Here is a 27,711-nt window from a genome sequence, read left to right as displayed (position 1 = left end):
ACTTATTTATTTCCGTGGTTGAGATCTTACAGATGTAATTTTGAGTTCAGTTCATCAGCAATAACTGTGTTTATTAGTGGATCCCACCGTGAAGTCAAATGTGCAGACCACTACTAACCATTATCTACTCAGGCCAGTTTCTTAGGGTCTATTTTCTGTCCAGTGCCACATAACAACTAAAACTTCAGTTGCTCCTCGACCATCCGGACTTCGAGACACTCAGGTCCTTCTAGAGGTTCAAGACCAGCTCGGAAGATGGTGGCACCATAAGTAGACTTTCTGACCCACAATGCATCAGAGTCAATTCCACCCCAGGGAGAGGTATCCATGACAACTGAAGAGCTGAGGTGATGTTGAAACCTGATTTTCTTTCATGAATAAACTTTTTTTAACAAAACAGTTATTGCTCCATTATACTTATTTGCTTCCCTCTCACCTGGTACCATTCAGATAGTGACCGGTCATCACCTGGGCCGAGTCTTATGTAGAGCTAGTCGTCAAATTAAGCTTTTACGGTTACAATATATAGATTCAAAATAGTTTACCAATATTGTCAACAATCAGATGTTTGACCCACAGCATTTATATCTAATATGCACAATGATAATAAAGGGCATGTGTTGTGTAAATTACATTACAGCTGTTCCCAAGAACAGTGAAAAGTGTCTTGCACTTCATTCACAGTTGAATCCCAATGGATAAGTAAGGGTAAGGAATGTGAATTGGATGATACAGAATACAGTGGTTCAGAGAAACCAAAACAGGAGTATAGGAAATATGATGAATGGTATTCGGACTTCAGTTTCATCTGTTCTACTGTTAATCTTATCTGGGCGAATGTTGAAATGAAAGTAGATGGGATCTAGGCAAGTTGAAAGAAAAGCATGTTTCAAGGAACATGTTGCACAAGGACTCAATGAAAAGGCTGAAGAAAACACAATAGAGGAAGAAAGGACAGTCGCAAAAAATTAGGTCAATAGTGCTGCAGAAGAAAGGGTAGGAAGAAAGGAAAGATCAACTAAGAATCAATGGATAACTCAGGAAATACTAGACTTGATTGATGACTGATGGAAGTACAAGAATGCAAAAAACAGTTGGGCAGAAAAGAATACCGGCATTTATAGAATGAAGTGTATAGCAAGCGCAGTACAACTAAGGAAGAACCAATAATAATAATAATAATAATAATAATGTTATTTTGCTTTACATGCCACTAACTACTTTTACAGTTTTTGGAGATACCGAGGTGCCAGAGTTTTGCTCTGCAGGAGTTCTTTTACGTGCCGGTAAATCTACCAACATGAGGCTGATGTATTCGAGCACCTTCAAATACCAGCGGACTGAGCTTGGATTGAACGTGCCAAGGTGGGGTCAGAAGGTTAGTGATTTAACCGTCTGAGCCACTCAGCCCGGCAAAGGAAAACTTTGGAGAAGGGAAATTGGAGAAGGTGTATGAATATTAAGAGCTCAGATGAAAAACCATTTCTAGGGAAAGAAGACAAGGCAGAAAAATGGCAAGATCATATCCAACAGTTGTATCAAGGTAAAGAAGTAGATGATATGGTTCTGAAACAAGGAGCGGCAGTTGATGCTGATGAAATGGGAGACCCAAGTTTGACGTCAGAATTTGACAGAGCTTTGAGAGACCTTAACAGGAACAAGGCACCTGGAATTGATGACATTCCTTCTGAATTATTGAGTGCCTTAGGAGAAATCGGCATGGCGAGGTTATTCCATTTAGTGTATAAGATGTATGATACAGCAGAATTGCCATATAATTTTCATCAGAATGTTGTTAACTTATACCTATTCCCGAGAAAACCAGTGGTGACAAGTGTGAAAACTACTGCACCATTAGTTTAGTATCTCATGCCTGCAAAATTTTAACATGTATTATTTATAGAAGAATGGAAAGAAAAGTTGAAACTGAGTTGGGAGAAGATCATTCGGGCTTCAGAAGAAAGGTAGGAACACGTGAAGCAAATCTGACTCTAAGCCTAATCTTAAAGGACTGAATTAGAAAGGAAAAGCCCACGTAGATGGCGTTTATCTAGAAAAGGCATTCGATAATGTTGATTGGACCAAGCTATTTGAGATTCTAGTGGTGATCGAGATCAGATACCAAGAACAAAGAATTATCTACAATCTGTATGAAATCAGTCTGCAGCAATAGGAATCGAGGGCTTTGAAAAAGAAACAGCAACCCAGAAAAAAGTGAGACAAGGCTGTAGTTTATCCCCCCTCCTTTTCAATATACATATATGTAGAACAGGCAGTGAAGGAAATCAGTTTTGCCAATTATATTGTTATGTTTTTGAGTCTGCAGAAGATATGGAGTAATTGCTGAATGGTATGGACAGTCTTGCAGGAGTACAAGATGAAAATAAATCCGAAACAAAAGTAAACAATCTGCTATATCTTGATTTAAAATTCAAATTCAATTCTCAATTTAAAATTCATTGATGAAGTCCAACAGCACATCTACAACTGAAACCAAATGACACATAAAAAATGCTGTGGCTGGTGCCGAACTAAGTCGTTGCTCCTACAGCAACCAAACGTTCCTGAGTTGATCTGGGAGCTGGCGTTCCCCATCTGTATAGTCGAGCCACTTGATTTATAAATTATGTCTTGTTGAATAGTAGGCCCTAATATGGGTAATGGTTTGTATGTAGCTTGAAGGGGAACATTTATAACTTGAATAAGCATTCCTTTTCATCAGATGTAGTGATCTATTGTTTAATTTGGTTTGAAGTGAATGTCCCTATGTTCCTCATAAAATGTGTGCACTTGGCACGGACACAAACACCAGATTGACTGTTAAGAGGGAGCAGGACCTGGAACACTTACCAAAGTTACACTCTTGAATTCTCTTAAAATTATAAGGGATGTAATATTGAAAGGAGTGCCGTATAAAGGTTTACGAGCAGTTAAAGTCCACGACTGCCTAGAGTAGCATTAATTTCACTTTGCAATGCAACATCAGCCCTGGATTTAGGTTTCCAGATGGTTGTGAAAGACTTTGGAAGAGGCCAAAAGTACAATATTCCTTTACTATTTGTCCTGAAGGACACTTTTAAGGCAAGACAAAATACAATACTGAGTTGATTCTGGTAGACCTTGAGATTCCAATTGCAGATTAATAGGAGAAAACTTCAAGCTTATGTATAATGCCAGATTGTAGGCTTATACAAACAGTGAGTAAATTGCTATTTTTATCCCGACGTGGTGAGATGTTTTGAAGGCTCTCTTCCCATAATGATTTCAGAAACAAAACACGCTCAGGATCAATACTGCTTTCCTGAGCCTATGTTACATGTTAAATGCTGCAAGTGCTCATCTGCCTACCTCAGTGGCTCTGCCTCAAGGTGAAATGACATCATCACACTCGTCTTCATTCAGAGGTCATTGGCACGATCTTCGTCAGTCAGAAGCCGCCATTTATAATCTCCAGTAAGTCAGTTCCTTACATCATTTATGCTAAAAGATTCAGTGACTAGCTTATTTGTCAAATGATTTCCTTAAGATTAAAATTAATACTGCCCGATCAATGCCTATAACACCATCCATAGCAATACTAGCAAGGATATAGTGAAAAGCAGAGTTTATTTCACTGAGGTCTGCGATGGTAGAATGAGTTCTTGATTCAAGGTACTTACAAGGCTGTAATTTTTCACCCTCCAAGTTCATTGTTGACATGACTCGTTTACTGAGAAGCACAAAACAACAAACAGGAACCAGTTGGGTATAAATGAAGAATATAATCTGGCTTATTATGACAAGTGACAGTCTGTATTGAAAGCTTCCCACCTACTATTTTGGAGCTTGAAAAGGAAATGCAGCACATATATGAAAATGTAAATAATCAAAACTATTATGATGTCAACTAGGAAGAAACCCAAGAGGACTGAATATAAGAGAAGGAATGCGAAACTGGACCATGTGGATAAGTACGTAGGATGTGTCTTCTTCCAGGATGGTAGTTTAGTAGAATATAGTAAGTGTGAATGAAAGTGTAACAAAATTAACAGAGTGGGTTTAATGGTGCAATCAATGGTAATCTGTATGAAGGATGAGAGTTAGCAAATAAAACTATGATTACATGGGCTTATTTTTTGCAGGGGGGGGGGGGGAGGGGGGGAGCAAACTTTGGTGTATGGAAGTGAAAGCAGGGTGAACTTGGGATATCTTATTCATAAACTAGAGGTAACAAATATGAAAATAGCAAGAATGATAGGTAGAATTAACAGATGGGAACAGTGGCAGAAATGCATCTGCAATGAAAAATAAAAGTAAAGTTTGGAATGAACTTGATGGATAAAATTCTGAGCATGAACCAGCTTCCATGGCAGAATTATGTGAAGCAAATGAATAAAGACAGATTACCTGGGAGGATAATGGACTTTGACAGGGAGGATACGAGAAGAACTAGGAGATTCGGTGTTAAATGATTTCAAAGCAAGAGGTGCAAGACTAGCAAAAGCTGAAGTGCTAGTTGTAAACAGAGGGTTTGTTCATTAAAAATTCAAGCTTGTAGTTTAAACATAATAGCTGATATTGTGATCACACCTATGGGACTTCTAGTTTTACATGTAATTCAAACCAAAAGACTGAGAAATTTCATTAAAATATCCCAGATGTAATGGCCAGGATTCTAACCACAGCTGCCTTTGCAGGAAGCCAGTAAAGATATCACTTACCTGTTATGTCTCTAGTTTAGTTCATTACATGAGGCATGCAGAATGAATTCTTAAAGACATAACATTCTACAATGAAGATCTGTGTTTGTAACAGAAGAAAAAAATATCAGGTGTGAATCTGCTCTGTATGTTTTGGCTGTTCTGACTATCCTCTAGTGGATCATCTTTTCCGATTTGTCTGGCACCTTCTTGTGACACACCATCTTCCTGCAGTTCCACCATACGGATTGTAACCAGTTCTGTATTTCCTTCTCAAATTCATAATCTTATTGGATAAATGAACCAAGGCACTGTCTATATTGGTCTTTAACTAGTGGAAATAAGAATATGACATTCAGATAAAAATTTATTCTTTTCACCATCCACTTCAGCTGAGATGAGCAGCTGCAAGGTTGACCTTGACCGTGGAATGTGGAGAGAGGAGATAAGTCGCCTGAGGTCGTAGTTTTGTTTATTTTTTCTCACTGCTCACTGCAGCAAGGTACTGTACCACGCGACCGAGAGAACTCAACAAACAGTATTCCGGACCAGATTATTCTCAAACCTTTAGCTCCCAGAAGAACGAACCAATGATAGTCAAGACTGTACTGATGAATTAATTAACTTTGGAATTAATTTCTCAATTTAACTCTGAGTTATGAACTTACATGTGACAATAATATTCTTCTTTGTGAATATTTCTACATGTTAAATGACTGACATCATTTCAATTTCATGACAATCAGGGATTAAATAATGAAGCTTAATGATCTAAAATGTTACATCAGCAAATAGTGTCTATAACATGTTGAGCATATAAATATAATTTATTAATGGTAAAATTTGCTAAAGAAGCAAATCAGAGCTCAATTCAACTGGCATAATAAATGGTATGGTATTGTCCATTTTATGAATTTGGAACTAGATAAAGAATTAGTGGATGTGTAGAATGATTTTTAAATGAGCACGTGTTGCCACATGGGTGAAACCGACAGCTAATAATAATCATTCTGAAGGGACATTTGTCGGCTGTAACTTGATCCGAGTATATATAACTTCTTCCTGCATAAAGTGAGCAGTTCAACTCAGTTTATGGATGTGTTTGCGATGACTGAACAGACCATTCATGGCATAAAACATACGTCCACACAAATCAAACCGAATAGATGCAGGAGAGCGGGGTTTTAATTGATGGAGCCTTCTTGCTTGTCACTTGGCCTCTTGATGTCCGCGGCGTTCTCTTTTGAACAAGTTGACAGTGGTGGATGTAGTGTTCCCCCACAGTGAACGGTCCACGGAACATTCTTCCCATCTCTGTATATTTATACCAGTTGTCTTCGGTTGATGAGGGTTGATTGTTGCCTCTATGGGGTCTACTGCCAGAGCTAAGTTCTCCATAAAGAATTTGGCGGGGAAGCCTGGTATCACTCATGGAGTGAACATGGCCCAACCATCTCTGTTGATGAGGGTTGATCGTTGCCTCAATGCTATTTAGCAGCACTTTGTCGAGAACTATAGAGTTGGTCACATAATCCTCCCACTTAATAATCAAGAGTATTTCACTTTTTGTTGGTGGAAATGTTCAAGATTTTTGATATCACGGTGATAGAGCGACCAAGTTTCACATCCATACAGTAGCATGGAAGTGACAACAGCTTAGTACACCATGAGCTTGGTTTGCAGTTTTAGGTCATTATTCATGAAGACTTTGTGCATTAACCGTCTGGATGCTGCATGAGCAGCCCCAATTCTTTTACCAACATCTTGTTCGCAGGTACACCATTTAGACAAGATGCATCCAAGATAAGAAAAATGATCAACAGTGTTGTGTCTAAGATGGAGATACTGAACTCTGGAAGAGTTAATCCTGGGGCAGGTTGTGCAAGTACCTTCGTTTTTTTGCATTAATGGCAACACCAAAGCGATAACATGCAGTTTTAAAGCATATGACTGACTGTTGTAGTAGTTCTGCAGGTGTTAGAACAGGAGATGTGGTGTCATCGGCATACTGCAGTTCTGTCACCCGCGTAACCAGAGTAAGTCTTTTTTGAGTGAAGTCTTGCCCAATTGAAAAAGCCTCCATCAAAACTAATCTCCATGCCTAAGTTGTCTGAAGATGATTCATGCAGCATGGCAGACATGTACAGTCTAAAGAGTGTAGGAGCAAGCACACAGCCTTGTTTCAATCCATGAGTGATGGGGAACAAATCTGATACTGAGTTACCATGAAGAACCTGTCCAGCCATGACATCACGAAGAGCTTGAACCAGTTCCACATAAAGGGTTTTTTTGCTATTTGTTTTACGTCGCACCGACACAGATATGTCTTATTGCGACGATGGGATAGGAAAGGCCTAGGAGTGAGAAGGAAGCAGCCATGGCCTTCATTAAGGTACAACCCTAGCATTTACCTGGCGAGAAAATCAGAAACCATAGAAAACCATCTTCAGGGCTGCCGACAGTGGGGTTCGAACCTACTATCTCCCGGATGCAAGCTCACAGTTGTGCATCCCTAACCGCACGGCCAACTTGCCTGGTCCACATAACGTTCAGGACATCCAAAATGTCTCGATACTTTCCACACAGCAGATCTTGGTACTGAATCAAAGGCTTTTTTTCCAGATCATAGAAAACTAAATACAGAGGCTGCTGTTGGTGTCTGCATTTTTCCTGGAGTTGTCTAGCACAGAAGGTCATATCTGTTGTGCCTCTGAAGGTTTGGAAACCACATTGAGACTCTGACAAAATCCTTTCTAAGATAACTCGGGGCCGGTTTAATAGAATTCTTGTGAGAATTTTACCAGCAACTGACAAAAGCGATATACCACGGCAGTTCTCACATACACTACGATCGCCTTTCTTGAAGATAGTGATGATGGCAGCATTCTTCTAGTCGTCAGGTACTTTTCGAGTTTCCCAAATCAAGAGAATGAGTGTGAAAAGTCTAGTCTTCAAAGTTATTCCTCCATTTTGTGTCAGTTCCAGAGGGATGTTATCAGGACAAGGAGCCTTTCTTGGTTTTAGTTGATTGAGTGCTTTGGTGAAATCTCTGCATGTACGTGGAACTGCCATCCATGTTTGTTGGGGCTGCTGAGGGACATTACGAAGAGAGTCCTCAGCGACATTGGAGGCATGATTTAGAAGCGCCGAGAAATCTTCCTTCTAATGCTCTAAAATTTCTCCATTATCAGTTAAAATGATGGAGTTGTCATCGGTCTTTAATGACCCCAATAAAGATTGAACTGGACCATATATCTCCTTGATGCCAGCATAGAAATTTTGCAGGTCACAGGCATCAGATAGTGTTTGCAGTTCTTCAGCTTTTTGTTGCCACCAGTGATTCTGATTTCGCTAATTTGTACCTGACATTTTCCTGTAAGTTCCAAGAAATGCTCGATAAATGGAGATAGCTATTAATCCCAAATGAAGGTATGGAAGGCTAGTGCTACAAAGTTATTTCCACTGGGCTCAATCAAGAACTAAACGAGTTTAGCACATAAAAATTCATGAAGCACGTGATATTTTATGGTCATCGACAGATTAATTTGAACTGTAAGTGTTTAATAATCAACACTGAAAATCATGAAAGTTAGGAACCACGTAAATACATCTATAGTGAACCTGTATTGGATGTGTGTTTGTGTGGGTCATGCTATTTACTTTACGTCGCACCAACACAGATAGGTCTTATGGCGACAATGGGATAGGAAAGGTCTAGGAATGGGAAGGAAGTGGCCGTGGCCTTAATTAATGTACAGTCCCAGCATTTGCCTGGTGTGAAAATGGGAAAAAATGGAAAATATCTTCAGGGCTGCCGAGAGTGGGGTTCGAATCCACTATTTCCTGGATACATGATTGCTGATGTATACTTCATGTTATATTTCTGCATGTGAATACTATTAAAGGGATTTCTGAATTTCACGTGTTCTCTTGCGGTGGAAGGCTCGGATCAGTGTTGAACCTAGGAATTTCTAGTAGTGGAAAGGATACAATTTTGTGCTTGATGATGATGAAAAAGCATTAAATGTGTGAGAATCGTAGAATATTCTAATGAAAGGAAAAACCAATAAAATAAGTAGAAACTTGTGCGTAAATGGAATAAAATCAAATTTCACGAAAATGCAACGAAATTAAACTTTCGTGTGAATGTAAAAATTATTGTTAGACACATGATTTAAAATTACTGTTCACAAAGTAATTAATGACCTAATGAGTGAATAAATAAATACACAGGCAAGAATTAAGGCTAGGAATTAGCATGAGCCACATGAATTGCTGTGTAAAGTCAAATCAGTGCTAATAAAAATAATTGAAGGAATTATTGCAATAATCAATTCATAAAATTCAGAAAGGAAGATAAAATGATTAATTATGAACAGTAAAAATAAAAAAGGCCTAGAATTAGACGACTTAAGAGAGAACCATTAACAATCAAGAAATTGAGTCCTTAATTAGCTGATGACTGAGATGATTTAAAAATCAAGAGGAAGCTAGTGATTAATTAATTTAAAAATTTAATTAGAGTTTATGAAAATTGTAAATATTATAAATACTGATGATAAACTATACAATTAAGAAGATGTTAATCAGAAAAGAACAGAGTTTTATAAATAAATGTTCAGAGAAGATGTGATAACTTAACGTAAAATTGTAGGCATGGCCACGTGGTCAGGAGAAAGAAATATTTCAGTTTATTCAAGAATTAGGCTGTCTTGGATATCAATGACTTATCTGTTATTTATTTATCTATTTATTTATTTATTTATTTATTTATTTAACATTTGGCAGTACATACAACAAATAATTATAAAATTAGATACCTGCTTCCATAAAGTCACTGAAATACCCTTTATATGACTGTCAAGGACTCACGTGCACAATATGCCTATGCCGTATAGTCTCCCTGGGGACATCGCAACTGTACTCACTCTGGTGAGGGAAACAGTCCCCACTTGTGGAGAAGATCAGCACATCTACCATGGTTGTCTTAATCCTGTTTGGGGTTGACCAAGTTTTCTGGGGCAAATGGAAACCACTTAATTTTGTTGTGGTGTTTATAATGCCTTGACAATTTCCAGGAACTTTTCCCACCAATTCTTTCTTTTAGGTTTGCAGGAGGTTGAAATTATTACCCACCAGATGTCTCGCTGTCCTGATGGGTGGGTTTCGCAAACGTGATTTTCTGGCTTCAGTAGCAATGATGTCCTGGTGTAGTGGTAACCGGTTGTTGGCATTAATCTTCTTATACCCCTGAACTAAAGCATGTTTACGTTTTGAGTTCTGCTGGTCGAATGCAACTCACTGCTGGTAGCCAGAATATAGGCGTTGATTTGACTGTGCCAGTCACAGTTCTCATCTCCATTGATTATCAACAAGTTTTGGAGATTTGCTGTTGAGCCACACTGGAGAGGAATACTCAGCTGTTGAGAAGACCAGATTGTGTGTGTGTTGTGTGTAGTGTCAGCTGACGACTTCCACGTAGTGTCACACAGCTTCTGAAGTATGCAATTTCTAGATTTCAGTTATTCTGGAGTTTCCTTCAAGTGTTTCTTGAAAAGCCAGAGTTCTGTCTAAAATGATACACAAATAGTTGGATTCATTGTTGTGGTTCAAATGGTTGTTACCCAAGTACAGTTCTAATTCATAATTAGCTACCTTATTGCATAGGTGGAAACATGTCACTGTAGTTTTCTTTGGGTTTAGCTTCAGCCTCCAACTGCGGAAATACTCAAGAGTGTTGAGGTCATTAGTTAAGGTCAGTTCTGTATTTTTGATCTGTCTGTGCTGAGCAGCAATTGCCCAGTCATCCACATACCCAAACTTCCTTGAGATGGTTGCAGGCATGTCAGAGACGTAGAGGCTGAAGTAAAGCGAGACTAAGACAGAGCCTTAAGGTAAACCATTATCAAATTTCTTCTGACAACCGACGGCATTTCCCAAAATTACGTGGAATGTTTGGTTCGTTAATATGTTATCCACAAGTCTAACAATTCTTGGGCAAGGTATGATATACGGAGAAGTTTGTAGATCGTACCATGTCTCCAGACAGTGTCGTATGCAGAAGTTAGATCAATGAATGCAACTGATGTCTCAAGACTTTTCTGGAAGCTAGCTTCTATGTGTGTGGTCAGTGATAGTACTTGATCTGTACAACTGCGATTTGGTTGAAATCCGGCTTGTTCCAGGGGCATGTATTTAAGAGATGTACAACTTATTCTGTTGTATAGAAGTCTTTCCAATAATTTGTATTCCGTACTCAGTAGTGCAATAGGTCTGTAGCTTTGAGGTCTATGACTTGGTTTGCCTGATTTCAATATGGCAATAACATTTGTTCTGTTAAGTGCACAAGGTTGTAATTAAGCATTAATGAATAATGAGGAAGGTCAACTGAAGGATGTTAAATCTTACATATGAGATTCTGTTAGACCTTGCCACGAGGTTTAGATAGGAGTATGTTCGGAGAGATCACTCTCACACTTTTGAATTACCACTCATCATCATCTAGCATGTTATTCCCTTATTCTACTTTCTCACCTCACAAACACATTAATTGTGAAGTAGCTCTAAATTACGTAACATCATGTACTTGCAGCGCAGTTCTGTAATTAAAGCTGAACGTTTGTCAGTACTCGACCAACAGCCTGAGCACGAGGAAAAGCCAGCCTTTCCTATGGTATGTCTATACCTTTTACAACAACATTGTAAGTTTATACGTATTATTTTCATACTTTTACATTTGCTTTTTCTTTTTCTTATTTTTACAGTTGATGTCAACAGGGCTACATTTAAACTCATTTTAACTCATTTTGACGACACACTTATGTGAAATTAAATTTAAATTTGAACACTGATGATGGATCTTAGTGTCTGAAAACCCGTTATGTTTTAATAAAGTGTGTGCTGATACAACTATATATAATTAATAATAATAATAATAATAATAATAATAATAATTAATAAAATAACTACATCAGCACTGTCAAGAAATGGCTTTGATATTTTATAATGATTATAATGGGTAATTTATACGGAGTCCTGAACAAGTGTTTTTATATATTTGTGTCCGAGTAATCAGAATGTACACATGTAAAGTAGGCCAATCACTAGTGTATCGAGAGCTATTTTTGCATATTATGGACGGTTTTAGATTGAGCCTACAGGCTAAGGACTTAGGGACTAAACGAAGCAGTCAGCCAATTGAATTAATCTAACATACCAATTTCACATGACTTAAGATCACATTTACGGGTCGTTGGCCATGTTTCTTATGTGTATATGAATGTTAAATGTCAATTCATGTAAATGTACGTATTACTTTCTCTGACCAATTTTACGGTCGATTTTTCCTTAATTTGATTTTTGTTATTTCTATAGTATGATTTCAATTCATGTTTTTAGATTAATAAATCCATCTTACCTGAATACCTGCGTTCTCATTCACTAGTTTTATACGTACGTATTTCCTGTCCATATACTTTTAGTATAATTTAGTCAGTAGAGATTTTGTTTCCCACATCCAGATGTTCCACACACTTCTACCCTGAGCTAGGCCGAATTTGAGACAGGATATGGTACAGTACACATCACTTCACTGTGGCTTCAGGGCGTATTCTGCATGCATAATGTGTAAGAAGAAATTCCAAGTACAGCACTACACTGCTGGTAGTATGCATGTGTAAATTATATGAAGATATTCTATGGTCAAGAAGCAAATGTTTTCACACTGGAAAATATAGTAATGTATGTCAGCAAAGCTCTAAGTCGTTCATCATTAAATACTACATGAGCTCTAAACATCCAATTTTCAAATAGGATGTCACATGTCAGCAGGGTCCTACCACTAACCAGCAGAAACAATATCTGTACTTATCTCCTGAAGACTGTAACTGTACAAGTATATGATCCCCACTTTTTAGGTTAGGAAATTTTTGTAAGATAATTTGTAATATTGAAGTCATGAAAGTCATGTAATTTTGTTCATTTATAATGTAAAAACTTAATATTATAAGAAGAATTTGGAGTAGGGAATTTTGTATCTGTGTAACTTTAATTTGTGTAAGAATCTGCACATGGCATGGCAGTGTAGGTTGCTTAAGAATTGTGCAACACGGAAAACAGTGGCTATTACGGGAAAGACGATTCAAGTCAGGTGAAAGTGTTGCAACAAAGTGGCTTGGAAACCTGGGGTACGGCATGTAGTATAGGCTGAAGATTGGAGTTGATCAATGTGGATATACATGAGTGGACGTTCTATGTCACATCAGACGCTCAACAGCCAATACGAGGGCTTTATTTTCAGCAAGGTTGGGTTGAATGAGTGATACGTGAAGATGTGCCTGTGAGGGCATTGCTACCAGTAAATTTTCAGGACGCTATAACCACAAGTAGCAAGCCTATATAAGTATGTACGCATGTGCGGCAAGTCATTCTGATTCTGTTCCTGTTCCTCATTCGGACCGGTGCACACGAGCTACTTTGCATAGTTTCTTAGGCATTATTTTATTGTTCTTCAGTATCTATTGTGGAGTGAGCACTCTATAAGCACAGATGCTAACGAATTTCCGGTGGCCATTCTGTAACAGACACTACTAAGGGTTTATTTGTTACTCAAACTTTGAATAATAATTGTACTATAATTCTTCTATGAGATAAGGTAGAGTGGATGTGGTGGTGCATACTTAATTTACATTCTAGAATGGATGTATGGTTGTGCACACTTGGTAAAGGAAATCGTCGGCCGAGTATGCAGTTTTTTCAGTTGGAGAAACGTGAGGCGTCACACTAACCTGTGCAGCAATCGGGAGTGATTCAAGACATCGATGAAGAAGAGTGTAAATAAGGTTAGGGAAGCTCTTCGTAAAGAAGGGTGCATCCGTACGTAGAGAAAGTTGTCGTACTTTTCTTTACTAGATAAGGATTTTCTTCTGTAGCAGTAGGGAGTGCAGTGGGACTGTTACCTGGAGGTATGTTGTGAAATGTATATAGTGAAAATAATTTTTACTGATGGTTTTTAGTTGTTTGTACATTTGCCTTTTGTAAACGGTAAAGACGAGTGGGTCTCATCAAATGGTGATTATTGTTGGTGTTAGTCACATAATTTTTATTATTCTGGGAGTAAAGTCATGGATTGAAACTTGCAGTAAATCTTTTATCAGTGGAGTAAGGATGAACCTGGCATGCTACCCAAATTTAATTCAGGGGAAAACAGCAACAGGTAAGGTTATAAAGTATGTCTGGAGCTTCGTCAGCCTGATGACCGTCACCTTGCGAGAGGGAGCTGTTTGTTGCTCTACAGAGTTAATTATTCTTGTAATTGTTTTTGTAGGTGGTGCCCAATCTTGTTATTTATACTTATCTTAGTCACCCTTTATCCACTTAATAATTTCAAAAGCGTGTATGTGTTACACTGAGACAATAATTTACCATACCCTCATTTGTTGGACATATACATTTGTGTGTGGGGACTTTTATCTGCAATTCTCGGCCATTGTTTGCATTGCCGTTAAATTATGTGCCTGAAACTGTGGCGATTTAAAATGTATCTTCTTGCCATTGTTACGTCGGTTGCTTCGAAATTCTGATTGGCTCAATAACCAAATTTTTGACTTGAGCGTGCGCAGTGTCGATCTTCAACTGAGCGACCCGCGGCTTGACTGGACTGAACGCCAGTCTGTTCCCGGCAGATCACCAAGATGGACGCGTTTGGAGAAGTTGTGTACAAAATGCGATTGAAAGTTGTTGGAGTAGAGTTTGATAAACCAGGCTAATAGCCTCGTTAATTAAGGCATTGCCTTAATTATAGCGCAATAATGTTGTGTGTTACATATTTACAGTTTTTTAATATTAGTGTGACCGAACTATCTGAAGGAGGGTTCTTCATTACAAAATGGGCTAGAACGTAAGCTATTGGATTACAGTATATTAAATTGGACACCCAAAAATGTAAGTACAAGTATCTACTTAATTGTTTCGAAACTGTTCTGCTGCCGGATTATTTGGAGAAGAACGTGTGTATCAAGCTATCTGCGACAACTATTATATTAGAAGAAATGTTTTGGCAACGCTGTTAATATTACTTCGTCTCTACTCCGCTACTGTAATTGAAATTAGGCCTATAGTTTATGGACCTGGCGACCACCGTTTATTCATTAAATTAAGCTGGACTTTCTTCTTCATCGGACATTATAATGATATAAATTGTATCTGCTAAATATTAAAATGTAACTTAACGTGATTTTGGTAATGTTCTATATCCAAATTATTCTTATGGAGTAATTCTGGAACATGGTATATGCGCGGGTGAGAGACCTATTATTCCATTACTTTAATTTAACTGAGATTATCGTTGTGCTGCCTTTTTCTGTTTCTTAAAGTTATTATTATTATTAATTTTGTTGGTGGATTACTTTTTACATTTCTTGGTTCATATTTGTGGCATCCGATGGACTGTTGACAACATTTTGGAAGACGTTATGTACTAGTATTGTTTTCGTAATGGCTCATTGTTTAATTACTTAATGGGATGGTTTATTTCCGGTCTTATTCGGCCATTACCGTTTTCCAAGGCCTCCTAAAATTAAAATTGTGTAACCGGCATTTAAATCCTTTATTAATATTTTGGTTGGAAGAAATGTTAAATTTAAAAGACTATACGTAATTATTGTTATATTCTGGTTATAATAAACTGGAATTTGTTCCCTATTTCTTAATGATACTTTTGCCCTCCTCTGATTATTCGCGTCCGTTTTTCTTTCCTTCTTCTTTCATTATTGCGTGCCATGTTTTTATCTTATCTCCGGTACGCTAATTTTGTGTGGGCTTTGCCTATTGTCTCTTTAAGTCGGATGTTGGCTTCGGTTTTGGAAGCTGTATGCTTCGTGTGTACCATTGTTTTGTTGTCTGTGAAATTTTAAGTGTTTCCCTTCGTAATTTGTAGTTTATTTGAGACATATTTTTATTCGGGTTCGTGCGATTTTCTCTTGTGTCCTTTCAATTATTTACGTGTGGAAATTTTTTTTTGGGTCTGCTATCGTTGCCTTAAATATTGAGTGTGTTTCCGTGTTTCGGGGTGATTGAAATCCTTGTGTACTGGTTCCGGAAGCAAATTCCAGTTTATTGTGATTAATTGTAGTATACTTACTCACAAAGAAAAGCTGGCCAGTTATGTAATTAATATTTAATGCACGGATCCGTTTTAACATTTGTCATTCATTGATTCTAAGGCAAACTGTAGCTTGTAATCTGAGTGTGTTTTCACGATTTTATTTATCCTAAAAATAGACATTTGTCTCCTAATTTAATGAGTTGAATTATTACAATTTTTATCTTTCTTCTATTTACTTATTTATTACTACATAAAAATTATTTTACGTTGTTATCCGAGTGCGCACTCATAGTATATTTTGCAGTAAAAATTGATTTTTATCTATAATTTAAAGACATTATTTACAGATTTATTTTTTGCTCTGCAGTTTTCATTCCTAAATTCTGTTTAAATTTTTCCTAATTTTAAGTAAAGTTCAAGTTATTTAAACATTAATCTTGCTTCATTTAGCAATCTTGACCTGGCAGCCCCTCAAGTAGTTAGCTCGATCCAGTCCTTTTCCTTACGTTCTGTGCCCTCCACGCTGGTTTTGTTAATACTGCTCCTGCTCGATGGTAAGTATTTTGCTTCTTGTGCACATTTGGTTATATTTATGGGGTTTTATTATCATTCCTGTTTTTATCTTTGTCGGGTTGCAACACGACCCTGTATAGATCAATAATCACACTTCAGAGCAGAACAAGAAAACAATGCACAGGGTAGTGACAAGCAAGAGAATGGAAAGTTAACAAAATAGAATGATAAAAATGGTTCAAACTCAAGCCTTCCAGTAATAATCAAAGGACAGCACTGTACTTTCATGCAATAACTGCTGAATAGTTTGCATGCACACAACATATATCCAACACAAGACTTCTCACCGGAAAATCAGACAAGTGGCAGTAGAAACATCTCTAGAAGAGAGATACTATTTATTTACAAAGGCAGCTGAAATAAATGTGACTCATTTCTGATTAATTTTACTTCAATTGTTTTACTAAGGAAGAGAACATGTATGAGGTTTTCTCTCACAACAAACTAAACTCATTATAAATATAAATGAGAGGCAAAGTAAAGCTCACTAGCACGATCATGCCAGGCAACATGCTGGAGCAAACCAACCAGATAAAGGAAAGCAGAGCAGATACCTTCAAAGATCTGATCAATACCATTTAAGTCCGTTGTATCATCTTGCTGGTCAGGTGGAGCCATGGCATCGTGCTCGGCACAAGTGCTGTCACGAAATGAGCTGCAAGAAGAGAGCAGACTACACAAGGTCAGTGCACCCATAACACATTGAATAGTGTCAATTAAAAATAAAGCACAGAAAAAGCTATCCCTAAAACTGAATTGAAAAACTGAACAAGATACACTTTTCCTGGACGAAACAACATGCTTTGTTTGGAACTTAGGAAACTTAATACTGTATCACAGAGGAAAGGAAAGGATAAAATTTCTGAACACAAATTTCATTGATCAAAGCAAAACCATTTAAATTACTTACGAGCAAGGCTCAAATGTTAACCCCTCCATACCAGAATGTTTGTGTCGTGCACAAAAAGTTACTTGAATACAGTTTTCTCATCATAATGTTCTACAGAATGCAAAACAATAATTACTTTCCAAATACATTTACACAGATAATCCAAACTTTGGTGAGCATTATCATCATCTTAATGAACTGAGTTTTGGTGTGATACCAGGTGACATGTTTTGGATCATGAAATGTAAACTTTAGCAGGAAAAGGAAGGTGCAAACATGTAAATGGTTTAAGTACCTCTATGTGGAGATACTTTGAACATTTCTTAATTATTTATCTCAGAGTGAAGATACTCAAAAACTGTTATCTACAAGAATTAAACACTGGACAGAGCTGCATCAAAATGTGAGATTAGTAGTTCTCAAAGTCTCTGCCAGATTGCATTAGTTTAAGCTATGCATGGATTCACGTGTCAATAGAAAATATTTACAAAGTGAAGTAGTCGCAGATTTCGAAGGACTAACATCATTCTGAGGTAAAAATTACGTTATAAATGTATATAAAGATAAAATAATTATTTTCTTTTAATTGAAACAGTTTCATTAAACTGTCACTACCGCATAAAATATAGAGCAGTCAGAATAATTTTAATTACTGAAATACCTTCAGAATGTCTTTAGTACTGTCCTGATTCTATGGAAAGTGGGGGAACAAAAACAACTGCCAGAAATCAAATTTAGAACGAGTTACTCATTCATTAAGCCAAAGTCTTTTTGGTGGACTTTCCAACATACCGTTGTCATATCCAGTGCCCTTTCTGGCTTACTCTCTCACCTATGAAGTTTACCATTACTTTAACACCTGGCAGCTCAAAGGTTTTGTTCAGAAATTTTTTCCGAAACCAACACTACCTGTTATTTTCTTGCTTTATTATTAAGAATAGACTGGTTTCAAAACCTCTGTCATAAAAATATCACTAAATTTTTTCTCATCACATCCATCCCATCCGAAAGTTCCCACAAACTTAGGTACAATGAATGACTTCACCTTTTTAACAACATTTTTTGATATTTTTTAACATTGTTGTTACCTATGTATTCCATATAATGAGCAATAAGTATATTTTAGAATGTTCCTTATAAAGTACACACATTTTCTTGCAGGATAATGTGACGTTTGGGCTGGCAGGGTAGGAGAGGTGGTGGTGTATAATTTCTACAATTTGTAATCACTAGACTGAGTGCCAAAAGCCTTGATTCAATTCCAAACCTCTCTACAGTGTTCATATGGAGTGAGGGCATATAATGCTGTCAGTGGTGATTTGTCCATTGGTGGGAATGTTAAGCCTTGGACAGACCCCTTGGTGTTATTCAACAGGAGTAGGCTATATGTTGATATTGCATTTCACCCCCCCCCCCCCCCCTTTCTCATCTCTCACCATGACGGACAAGTTGCCCATGAATGTCGAACATATCTTAGGACACTCCTGGCACTAAAAACCAATGGTTCCATGGTGACCGGCATCTCTGAAAATTATAAACATGAAATGAAAAGAGCCATCACCTCTCTCTATTTCTTAGCTTAAGAAATGCATTATACAGCCACAGATGTATGGGTTAAGTTAAATAAGATAGTTTCTACCACAGTTCAGAATTATTAGCACTAATGAAGTCGTTCACCTCATTCTGTGAAAATTTGCTTGTCAGTATTTCTGGGCATGTATGACTTGTTTTATATTGCAGACATCATGCAAGTCATGCTTATATCTAATGATTTCTAAGAACGTGACAGTTTATTGGCCAGAAGAGCCACTTCTTTTGTTTCAGTCTTGCTTATGTTTTACCATATTGAATATAATGGCATTTTATTTATTCTTAAAATTTGCTTTATGTCATACTGACACAGGCCTCCATAGCTCAGACGGCAGGGCGTCGGCCTCTCACCGCTGGATACCGTGGTTCAAATCCCGGTCACTCCATGTCAGATTTGTGCTGGACAAAGCGGAGGCAGGACAGGTTTTTCTCCGGGTACTCCGGTTTTCCCTGTCATCCTTCATTCCAGCAACACTCTCCATTATCATTTCATAGCTTTTATCAGTCATTAATATCACCTTGGGAGTGGCGACCCCATTGTTATAATAGCCTATATATCGTTCATTCATTACATCCCCGACCTGGTCAAAGACTGGAACACAGGTTGTAGGTTTTCATTTTTGTACCGACACAGATAGGTCTTATGGTGACAATGGGACAAGAAGGGCTAGGACTGGGAAGGATTTGGCTATGAACTTTATTAACGTACAGCTTGGTGTGAAAATGGGAATCCAATGTTTTGAATGTCTGTCTTTCAGCATTTGAAGAGGTTGATGGATTTATCATACCACTTTTTAAAGTAATCTTCACTGCAAATTAAAAAAATAATCTCACCTGCATCATATCATGAAACCTACCTCTCCTTAAGTGGCTGAACAAAAGTTTAATCACATAACTACTCAGGTTTTGACACAAAATGTAGTGAAATCCTACTGACTTAATACTGAATGCATTTCACAGCTGATCTGCAAGAGTGTGTGCTTCACAAGTTTATTGGGTGATCCTGTTTATCTTCTTCTCACATTTCTGAAACTTATCAATGTAGGGTAAAAATGTAATTTATTAACTAATGAAGTCGTTCACCTCATTCTGTGAAAATTTGCTTGTCAGTATTTCTGGGCACGTATGACTTGTTTTATACTGCAGACATCATGCAAGTCATGCTTATATCTAATGATTTCTAAGAACGTGACAGTTTATTGAAGACTATCCAAAGCAGATACTACCTCTGAACAATAATTGGCAAAGTTTTCAAGGTAACTGCGATTGAAACGGAAAATGTGTACTTTGCTCTTTGTATACAGTATTCATTTTTTTTTTTTTTTTTTCCCCCCCGGGTGTGAAGGAAACTGAACTTTCCTGCCAAGGAAATTAACTGGTGTAACTACATTATGCTTTTGCAGATTGTACAGATTTGGAAGTGTGAGCTTGAAATCTCATTTTCCTCATGCAAAAGTTTTGTGTGTAGAAATTATGATTGAATATTTTTAATCACACGATTGGAGCCAAAATTTGAAATTGCTTCATTATATTGACATTAAATGCATTGTCCATCACCAACCTTACTGTCTGGAAATCTGTATCTTCCTACTCCATAATAACTTTATTTACCAAGCTGCACAGCTGTGCTCTAGTTGGCTGACAGTTAAAATAAAAGGCAACTGGTACGCAAATGGATGTTGACAGCCTTCAGAACAGAAAACAAAGGTGCCTTATCACAACTTTGTTGCTTTGACCCAGTTCTTCTAATTCATTTTTTGAGGATCCATGAAACCTCTCACCATTATGATCATATAATATTGTAGTCTTTCATAAATAAGAATTGATTGTGGGCATCTTCCTAGCCTATATTATGTGAGCCTTGAGATGAAATTTGAATGCAGTAAGATGTATGTTCCTTGTATGCTGAAATAATAATGTCATTGTCTTTTTTGTTATGACTGATATTTTAGAAGGAGCTCCAACATATTTACAAAGTATAGAATTATTCATTCTATATTTCATTTTATTAATATCAATCAGGTCTGGACATAATACATTATGATGAATCTACAGCCACAAAGACATTGAAAAATTAAAGTAGTAAATCTGTTACCTAAGCTGCGCCTGATAGTTAACAAGATATTGTCATTCTTATGAAGTGAGCCTTCCTGTGAAGTTCAATGTTGCGCCTAGCTGAGACAACAATGATAGATGGTTACCAGCATGTTTTATATTATAATGTGGAAGGATAATTTCAACGACGAAACAACATGCAGGTTAATAAGATAATCTACTGGGTGATGCTAAAGCACAGTTGTAAAACTGATGTTACAAGTGAATTCACATGAACTTGCAGCAATTCAAATTATGGTGACCGTTGGCGAAAATTGCGCTCATTTAAGCTGTTCTACAGACCCGCCATTAACCGGTAGTGAATATTTCTAGAAGCATACGTAGTGAATGGAATATAAATACACACATCTTCTGTGAACTTAATGAAATTACTTAGTATTGCATATAAAAGGTGTATTTGAAATGAAATTTCAAGAATTACTCACAGGTGAAATAAGTTATCATAGTGTGGCCTAGTGAAATGAACGCTGGAGAATGTGATAATATCATTGTGTAGAGATAAGAATTAGCTATAAGAATCTTAAGAATTGTAAAATCATTGTAATTTTATCTACTCGAAAGGCAAGTATTTCTCTATTATCTTGATTTTGGAGATATGTATATGTGGTTAACATTTGGATGTTAAAAACGACTCTGTTTCAGGTGAAATTCCATCATGGATATCTGTGTCATATGGCATGAGAAGAAAAAATTTGAATGTAAAATGTCCTGCTAAATAATAAGATGGAGTATGGAAATTTTGAGGATCATAGTTGAGTAATCCATCATGTGACAACTGACTTAGCAAGGATGGGTGTCCTCCATTCCTCTATTATGTAGACAGTCATTTGTGTGAAGATTCCAAGTAAATACTGAAATAAATTTAGGAACATCTGTAGAACAAGTGCATGAATCTAGAAAAGAAATAAAACAACAAAACACACATAACTCGTACTACCAAGAGCAAATGGTGATATGGAGGGAAAGGCTACAAGGAGACATCAATGATTCTGAATTTTTCTTATTTGTAGAAGACTTTCTAAAGTTTCTGTCCACTGCAATTGATTTTTTGCCTGGGCCTAAACACCCAGCAAGGAAATTTTACGAGGCGCGTAAAAAGAAATCGTATGTTAATACGGAAAAAGGATATAAACAAAGTTCAAATCCGCAAAGGTGTGCTAATAGGGATAGAGAAAAAAGACGAAGTAAATATTAATATCAGTTGACTCAATTTCAGTTCCACAATCAACGTAGGAAAGCAGTTAGAACTGTCCTTCATGAAAACAATGAAAGATGTCTGATTAATTCGCAACATGTATATGGCTATTTCCATGAAATATTAGGACATGAAAATAATTCAGTGAGAGAAAATTATCCCCCAAAAGTGAGTGAAGCTACACAAATGGTTTACAATGACACGTTTAATGATGTTATATCTAAAGATGAAATACAGCTTGCAACAAGTAGAATTGCGGTGGACACTTCACCTGGACCTGATTACGTCATCGTTAGAGCTATTAAAAGTGACATTGCTTCCGATATAATTGCCACAATAGCCACTCGTATGCTTCAAACAGGACAAGTACCACCGTGTTTTAAAAAGGCGAGAACCGTTCTTATACACAAGGGAGGTGACCCTGATGACATTGCAAACTGGAGACCAATCACAATATTTTCTGTTGTTAGGAGAGTAATTGAGCGAGCTCTTGATAAACGCCTGAGAGAATACGTTGCTTTTAATCCACAACAACGGGGATTCATATCTTCAGCCGGTACACATATCAATACTTCTACACTCGATTCGGTTTTAAATTCCGCGAAACTGAACGAAACTGATCTAACAGTGATTTTTCTAGACGTCAGAAAGGCGTTTGACAACATTGGGCACCTTCATTTACATGAGACCTTGAGGACATTAGGAATACCTGAGAAATTAAAGGAACTAATAGTTAATCTCCAGACTGAAAACACTACAAAAATAGAAACTGTAACTGGAAAGACAGCCACCTTAAGCCTAAAAAGGGGTGTTATGCAGGGATCACCTCTTTCTCCCTGTCTCTACAATCTAGCAACAGATCATACTTTAAACGAACTAACTGAAGACTCTTTCACAAGCCACTATGGATTTTCTTTAGTACCGCATCTTCCACCTTTAACGATCATACGTTTCGCTGATGACTTGGTTGTCATAGGAAATAGTCGAAGAGCAGCACTTGAGCTCTCGAATATAGTTACAAGGAGATTTCATGAAATAGGGCTTTATATCAACCCAATGAAATCTACGGCAATCTGCATCGAACGCGGAAAGTTAATCGAAGACCCAGCTGAATTTAAGAGCTATGATATATCGAGTTTGCGACGTGGGGAAACAATCCGCTATCTGGGAGTTAATTTTTCAAATGAAATAATTTTTTAACCTACACAGGAGCTTAAAAAATTACGGAATAAAATGGAGAAATTGGTTTCTTCTCCACTATTACAGGCTGACCAGAAATTTAAAGTAATAAACACAGTTATATGCCCATCTCTCATATACCCATTCCAAACTATCAAGCCAGAGAAGATTCCGAAAAAGTTCCTTGCTGATACAGACATACTAATTCGAAGTGCTCTTAAGGAAATTCTTCAAATACCTGCAGACATTCCTAATGGAATGGTTTACACTGAGAAAAAATATAAGGGGTTGGGACTCTTCTGTGCCACTTGGGAAGCTCATCTTCAGCACATTAACATCTGTAAGGTACTATTAAGCTCAGGTGACGAATACATCCGTGCTACAAGAAATCTGAAAGAAGAAATAACTCTCTCACTACAATCCCTCAATGTCCCTTCATCTGATAATTTGCTGCATCCACGCCTAGAAATAACAGATGCCAGGAAAGTGAGAAGAGTACTGAGAGAAAGGGCATTCAGTGAGTGGTGTAACTTGCACCAGAAAGGAAGAGGTGTATGTTTGTACAATGAATATACTCCTGCCAACTCCTGGATTCGAGACCATCAAGGCTTATCATATAGTGAATGGCTTGAAGCAATTAAGATGACAGCAAACATTTCAGCAGTTAGATCGGTACCAGAAAGATCTCAGAACGATTCCCTTTGTAGGCGCTGCCTCAAGGAGATTGAAACTCTTGCGCATGTTCTGGGATCTTGTCCTCATGGTGAACTTTCAAGGAATACGCGTCATCATAACATTCGCTCGTTAATTGCGGCAACGCTAAAAGACCATGGTTTCCAGGTATTTGAAGAGGTTCATGGCTTAGCGGACAACGGAAGCCACAGAAGGATTGACATCATTGCTTTCAAGAATAAGAAGAGAGGTTACATCATTGACCCCACAATTCGCTTTGAAAGCCCTAAGTCGCAGCCCTCAGATGTTAACCTAGAGAAAAGGAATATTTACTTACCAACAATTCCTTACTACAGGGATAAATACCACATAGAGGAAATCGACATAGTAGGTCTGATGATTGGAGCAAGGGGAACGATTCCCGCTTTTGCCGCTAATTTCTGGAAACAGATGTCTCTGCCAGTTACAGCGCTATGGGAGATTGCCATCATAGCCTTAAGGGGCTCACTGATAATTCTAAGAAATAACTGTTACAATTAGGTTACCTTCAACATTTATCAAGTACAGTATATCTATTTATCTTCTAAAAATAAATGTAAAAATATACTTTGTCGTAAGGCAGCCTCTGCATGAGAGGAAGTATTTCATAAAATAATAAAATAATAATTAAATACCTACAATATGGGATGTCATATTAAGAGTTGATTGTGTATGATAACCGAGAATAGGAGTCTTATTTGAATTACGTTATCCAGATTATTTGGTCTTATTGTGAATGTACCCTATTGGGATACAAGTTTTGGTCATCTATGATTACTAGCAGTACAGGGTGTGATCTTCATAAGATTAAATGATGATGTATAAGTATTTATGATGTTAAATGGGATGTGAACGTCGTAAACTTATAAAAACTTTCTCTTCTATTGATAATAATTATGAGATGTATGTTATGACGGCATATGTGTTAATAAGCTCTGATTATATGAGAGGGATAGGTTCATTTATACAAAAAATAAACTAGCGATGTACAGTATATAGAAGGTTATGACAGATAACAGGACTGTGATATGATAAATGGATCTTCATGAAGTAATTATTGATGATGATCCACAGATAATGAGCAAGTGAAGTCTGCATTATATAAGCCACGGATAATTGTGTGATAAATAGAGTCGTCAATGATGTATTTTAGAGATGTACATGGACTAGTATCACCATACATGAGTGAGAATTAGCCCGCAATCTGAATTTGATAGGAATATTAAAATAATTTAATAAATATATTCCCGCCGAGATAGATACGTATTTACAATGTAACATTACAAATGTATATTTCCCAAATGGTTGTGCTGTACCTTTGAAATAGATGGATATGATCATCTCTATAATGTGCTAATGAAATATTTAGTAATTTTGATATGGTTTAGAAAGGAATCTTCAAAATTTTAATGCACGTTTGAAGATGCATGACTAGTAGATTTGGTTATTTTATTTTCATTTTATTTTATGCCTTTGTACGTGGTGAATTTTTTTTTTTTTTTGCTAGCGGCTTTACGTCGCACCGACACAGATAGGTCTTATGGCGACGATGGGATAGGAAAGGCCTAGGAGTTGGAAGGAAGTGGCCGTGGCCTTAATTAAGGTACAGCCCCAGCATTTGCCTGGTGTGAAAATGGGAAACCATGGAAAACCATCTTCATGGCTGCCGATAGTGGGATTCGAACCAACTATCTCCCGGATGCAAGCTCACAGCTGTGTGCCTCTACGCGCACGGCCAACTCGCCTGTGGTGAAGTTAGGGCTCATGGCCCTCTCTTACATTTAACCACAATATACAGTACATAGTCACATAATTTGAAAAAATACACTGTATACAGTATTTAGAAAGTACCTAAATTAATGGAATAAAATAGTGTTATAATAGTTATTTTGTTAATGATTAATATTATCTATCTACATAACCTAACAACAGCCCTAAATCATACGAGGGTGAATCAAAACGTAAGTTACACTAGCTCGCTGCGAGAGCACGCCGTGTGTCGTGACCATGGCCAATGCGGAGCAAGCTACAGTAACTGCTAACACATCCGATAGGAAGGTTGGTGTGATAACCCATTGTGTTGTGTGTGCAGAGCAGGTTAGGCTCAATGGCGCGTCAACTGGATGATCACTCCAAACTGAAGGTGCATTCAATGATCTGATTTTTATGGGCTAAATGGCTCAATTGCTCGGACATTCATTGTGAAATCACTGCTGTATATAGTGAGTGTGCAATTTCTTGCCTGGGTATTGTAAAGGGGTGTAAGCAATTTGACGCGGGACTCACGGATCTCACAGCCAAATATTGTGAAGGCAGGCCCGCAACGTCTAGTACTGTTCCAAATGTTGACTGTGTGGATGGGATCATTAGAGAGAATCAGCACATAACATTGCAGTAAATTGCCAGCATGCTGAACATTTCTTATGACAGTATGTTCACAAAAAAAAAAAAAAAAAAAAAAAAAAAAAAAACCAAACTCCTTGGCACTACAGCCCTCGAAGGGCCTTGGCCTATCAAGTGACTGCTGCTCAGCTCGAAAGCCAGCAGATTATGAGGTGTCATGTGGCCAGCACGACAAATCCTCTCGGCCGTTATTCTTGGCTTTCTAGACCGGGGCCACTATCTCACCATCAGATAGCTCCTCAATTCTAATCACATAGGCTGAATGGACCTCAAACCTGCCCTCAGGTGCAGGTAAAAATCCCTGACATGGCCAGTAATTGAACCCGGCACCTCAGGGTAGAGGCAGGCACGCTACCCCAACACCACGGGGCCGGCTCCATTGTTCACCGGCACCATGAATTTGTAAACTGTGTCAAAGATGGGTCCCACATCTGTTCATCGATGCTCACAAGGGACGTTTCCAATCGTCGCTGGTATTTTTGCAACGGTATTCTGTGGAGGGCAATGAGTTTCTGTGGTGAATCATCACAGGGGATGAAACATGGATTTCCCACTACACCCCTGAAACAAAGACAACATCGATGGAATGAGTCCACATCACCACCACGAAAGAAGGCCAAGTTCCAACTTTCACCAGGAAAGGTAATGGCATGGAGGGTGTGGTGCACGTGGAATTTATGCCGCAAGGCATGAAAATCAACTCGGCTTTATATTGTCAAATGCTGAACCGGTTCCGCAAGGCAATTAAAGAAAAGCGGTGGGGAAAATTGAGCGCCGGTGTGATTTTGTTGCATGATAATGCAACACCTCACATGGCCCGCCGAACGTCCAAACTGCTGTAGCGATTCAAGTGGGATGTATGGAAACATCCCCCATTCACTCCAGACTCAGCGCCATGCGATTATCATGTGTTTGGCAAGCTGAAAAAGGATCTCGGTGGAAAACGATTACAAAACGATAAGGAGGTGAAAGCAGCTGTCTCCATGAGGTTACACATAGCTCTGAAGGTGATTTCTATGCATCTGGATTTGAAAAGTTGGTTGACCGTTCCGAGAAATGTTTACAGTCTCTTGGGGACTATGTGGAAAAGTGAACTTACATTGTCTGTTGTCATAGCCACGTTCCCTATAAGTAAGTGGTTTCATAAATGGCCATAACTTGGAAGTGTAACTTACTTTTCGATTCGTCATCGTACTTGAACTCAATGTGATCATTGTGTTAGTTGTTTTCAGATCTTTATGACTTAATTACTTAATTTTTCGCACTGCTTTGC

At 37.7% G+C, this 27,711-nt stretch overlaps 1 protein-coding gene across 9 annotated transcripts in view; it reads right to left on the bottom strand.

Moving 5' to 3' along the window:
* The window catches only part of Abl (tyrosine-protein kinase Abl), a 520,947-nt gene that overhangs the window by 52,721 nt on the left and 440,515 nt on the right, over positions 1-27,711 (bottom strand). For 3 of the 9 annotated variants that reach the window (XM_067136890.2, XM_067136894.2, XM_067136898.2), the window contains one exon: positions 16,911-17,029. In XM_067136890.2, the coding sequence (XP_066992991.2) occupies positions 16,911-17,029 (119 nt within the window). The remainder of the gene's footprint in view (positions 1-16,910; positions 17,030-27,711) is intronic. The other 6 variants (XM_067136892.2, XM_067136896.2, XM_067136891.2 and 3 more) reach the window with 3 other exon arrangements.

Source organism: Anabrus simplex, chromosome 1 (assembly GCF_040414725.1).
Source record: "Anabrus simplex isolate iqAnaSimp1 chromosome 1, ASM4041472v1, whole genome shotgun sequence".
Taxonomy (NCBI): Eukaryota; Metazoa; Arthropoda; class Insecta; order Orthoptera; family Tettigoniidae; genus Anabrus; species Anabrus simplex.
Note: the sequence above shows the minus strand (reverse complement) of the source record. Positions and strands in the feature narration are given on the sequence as shown.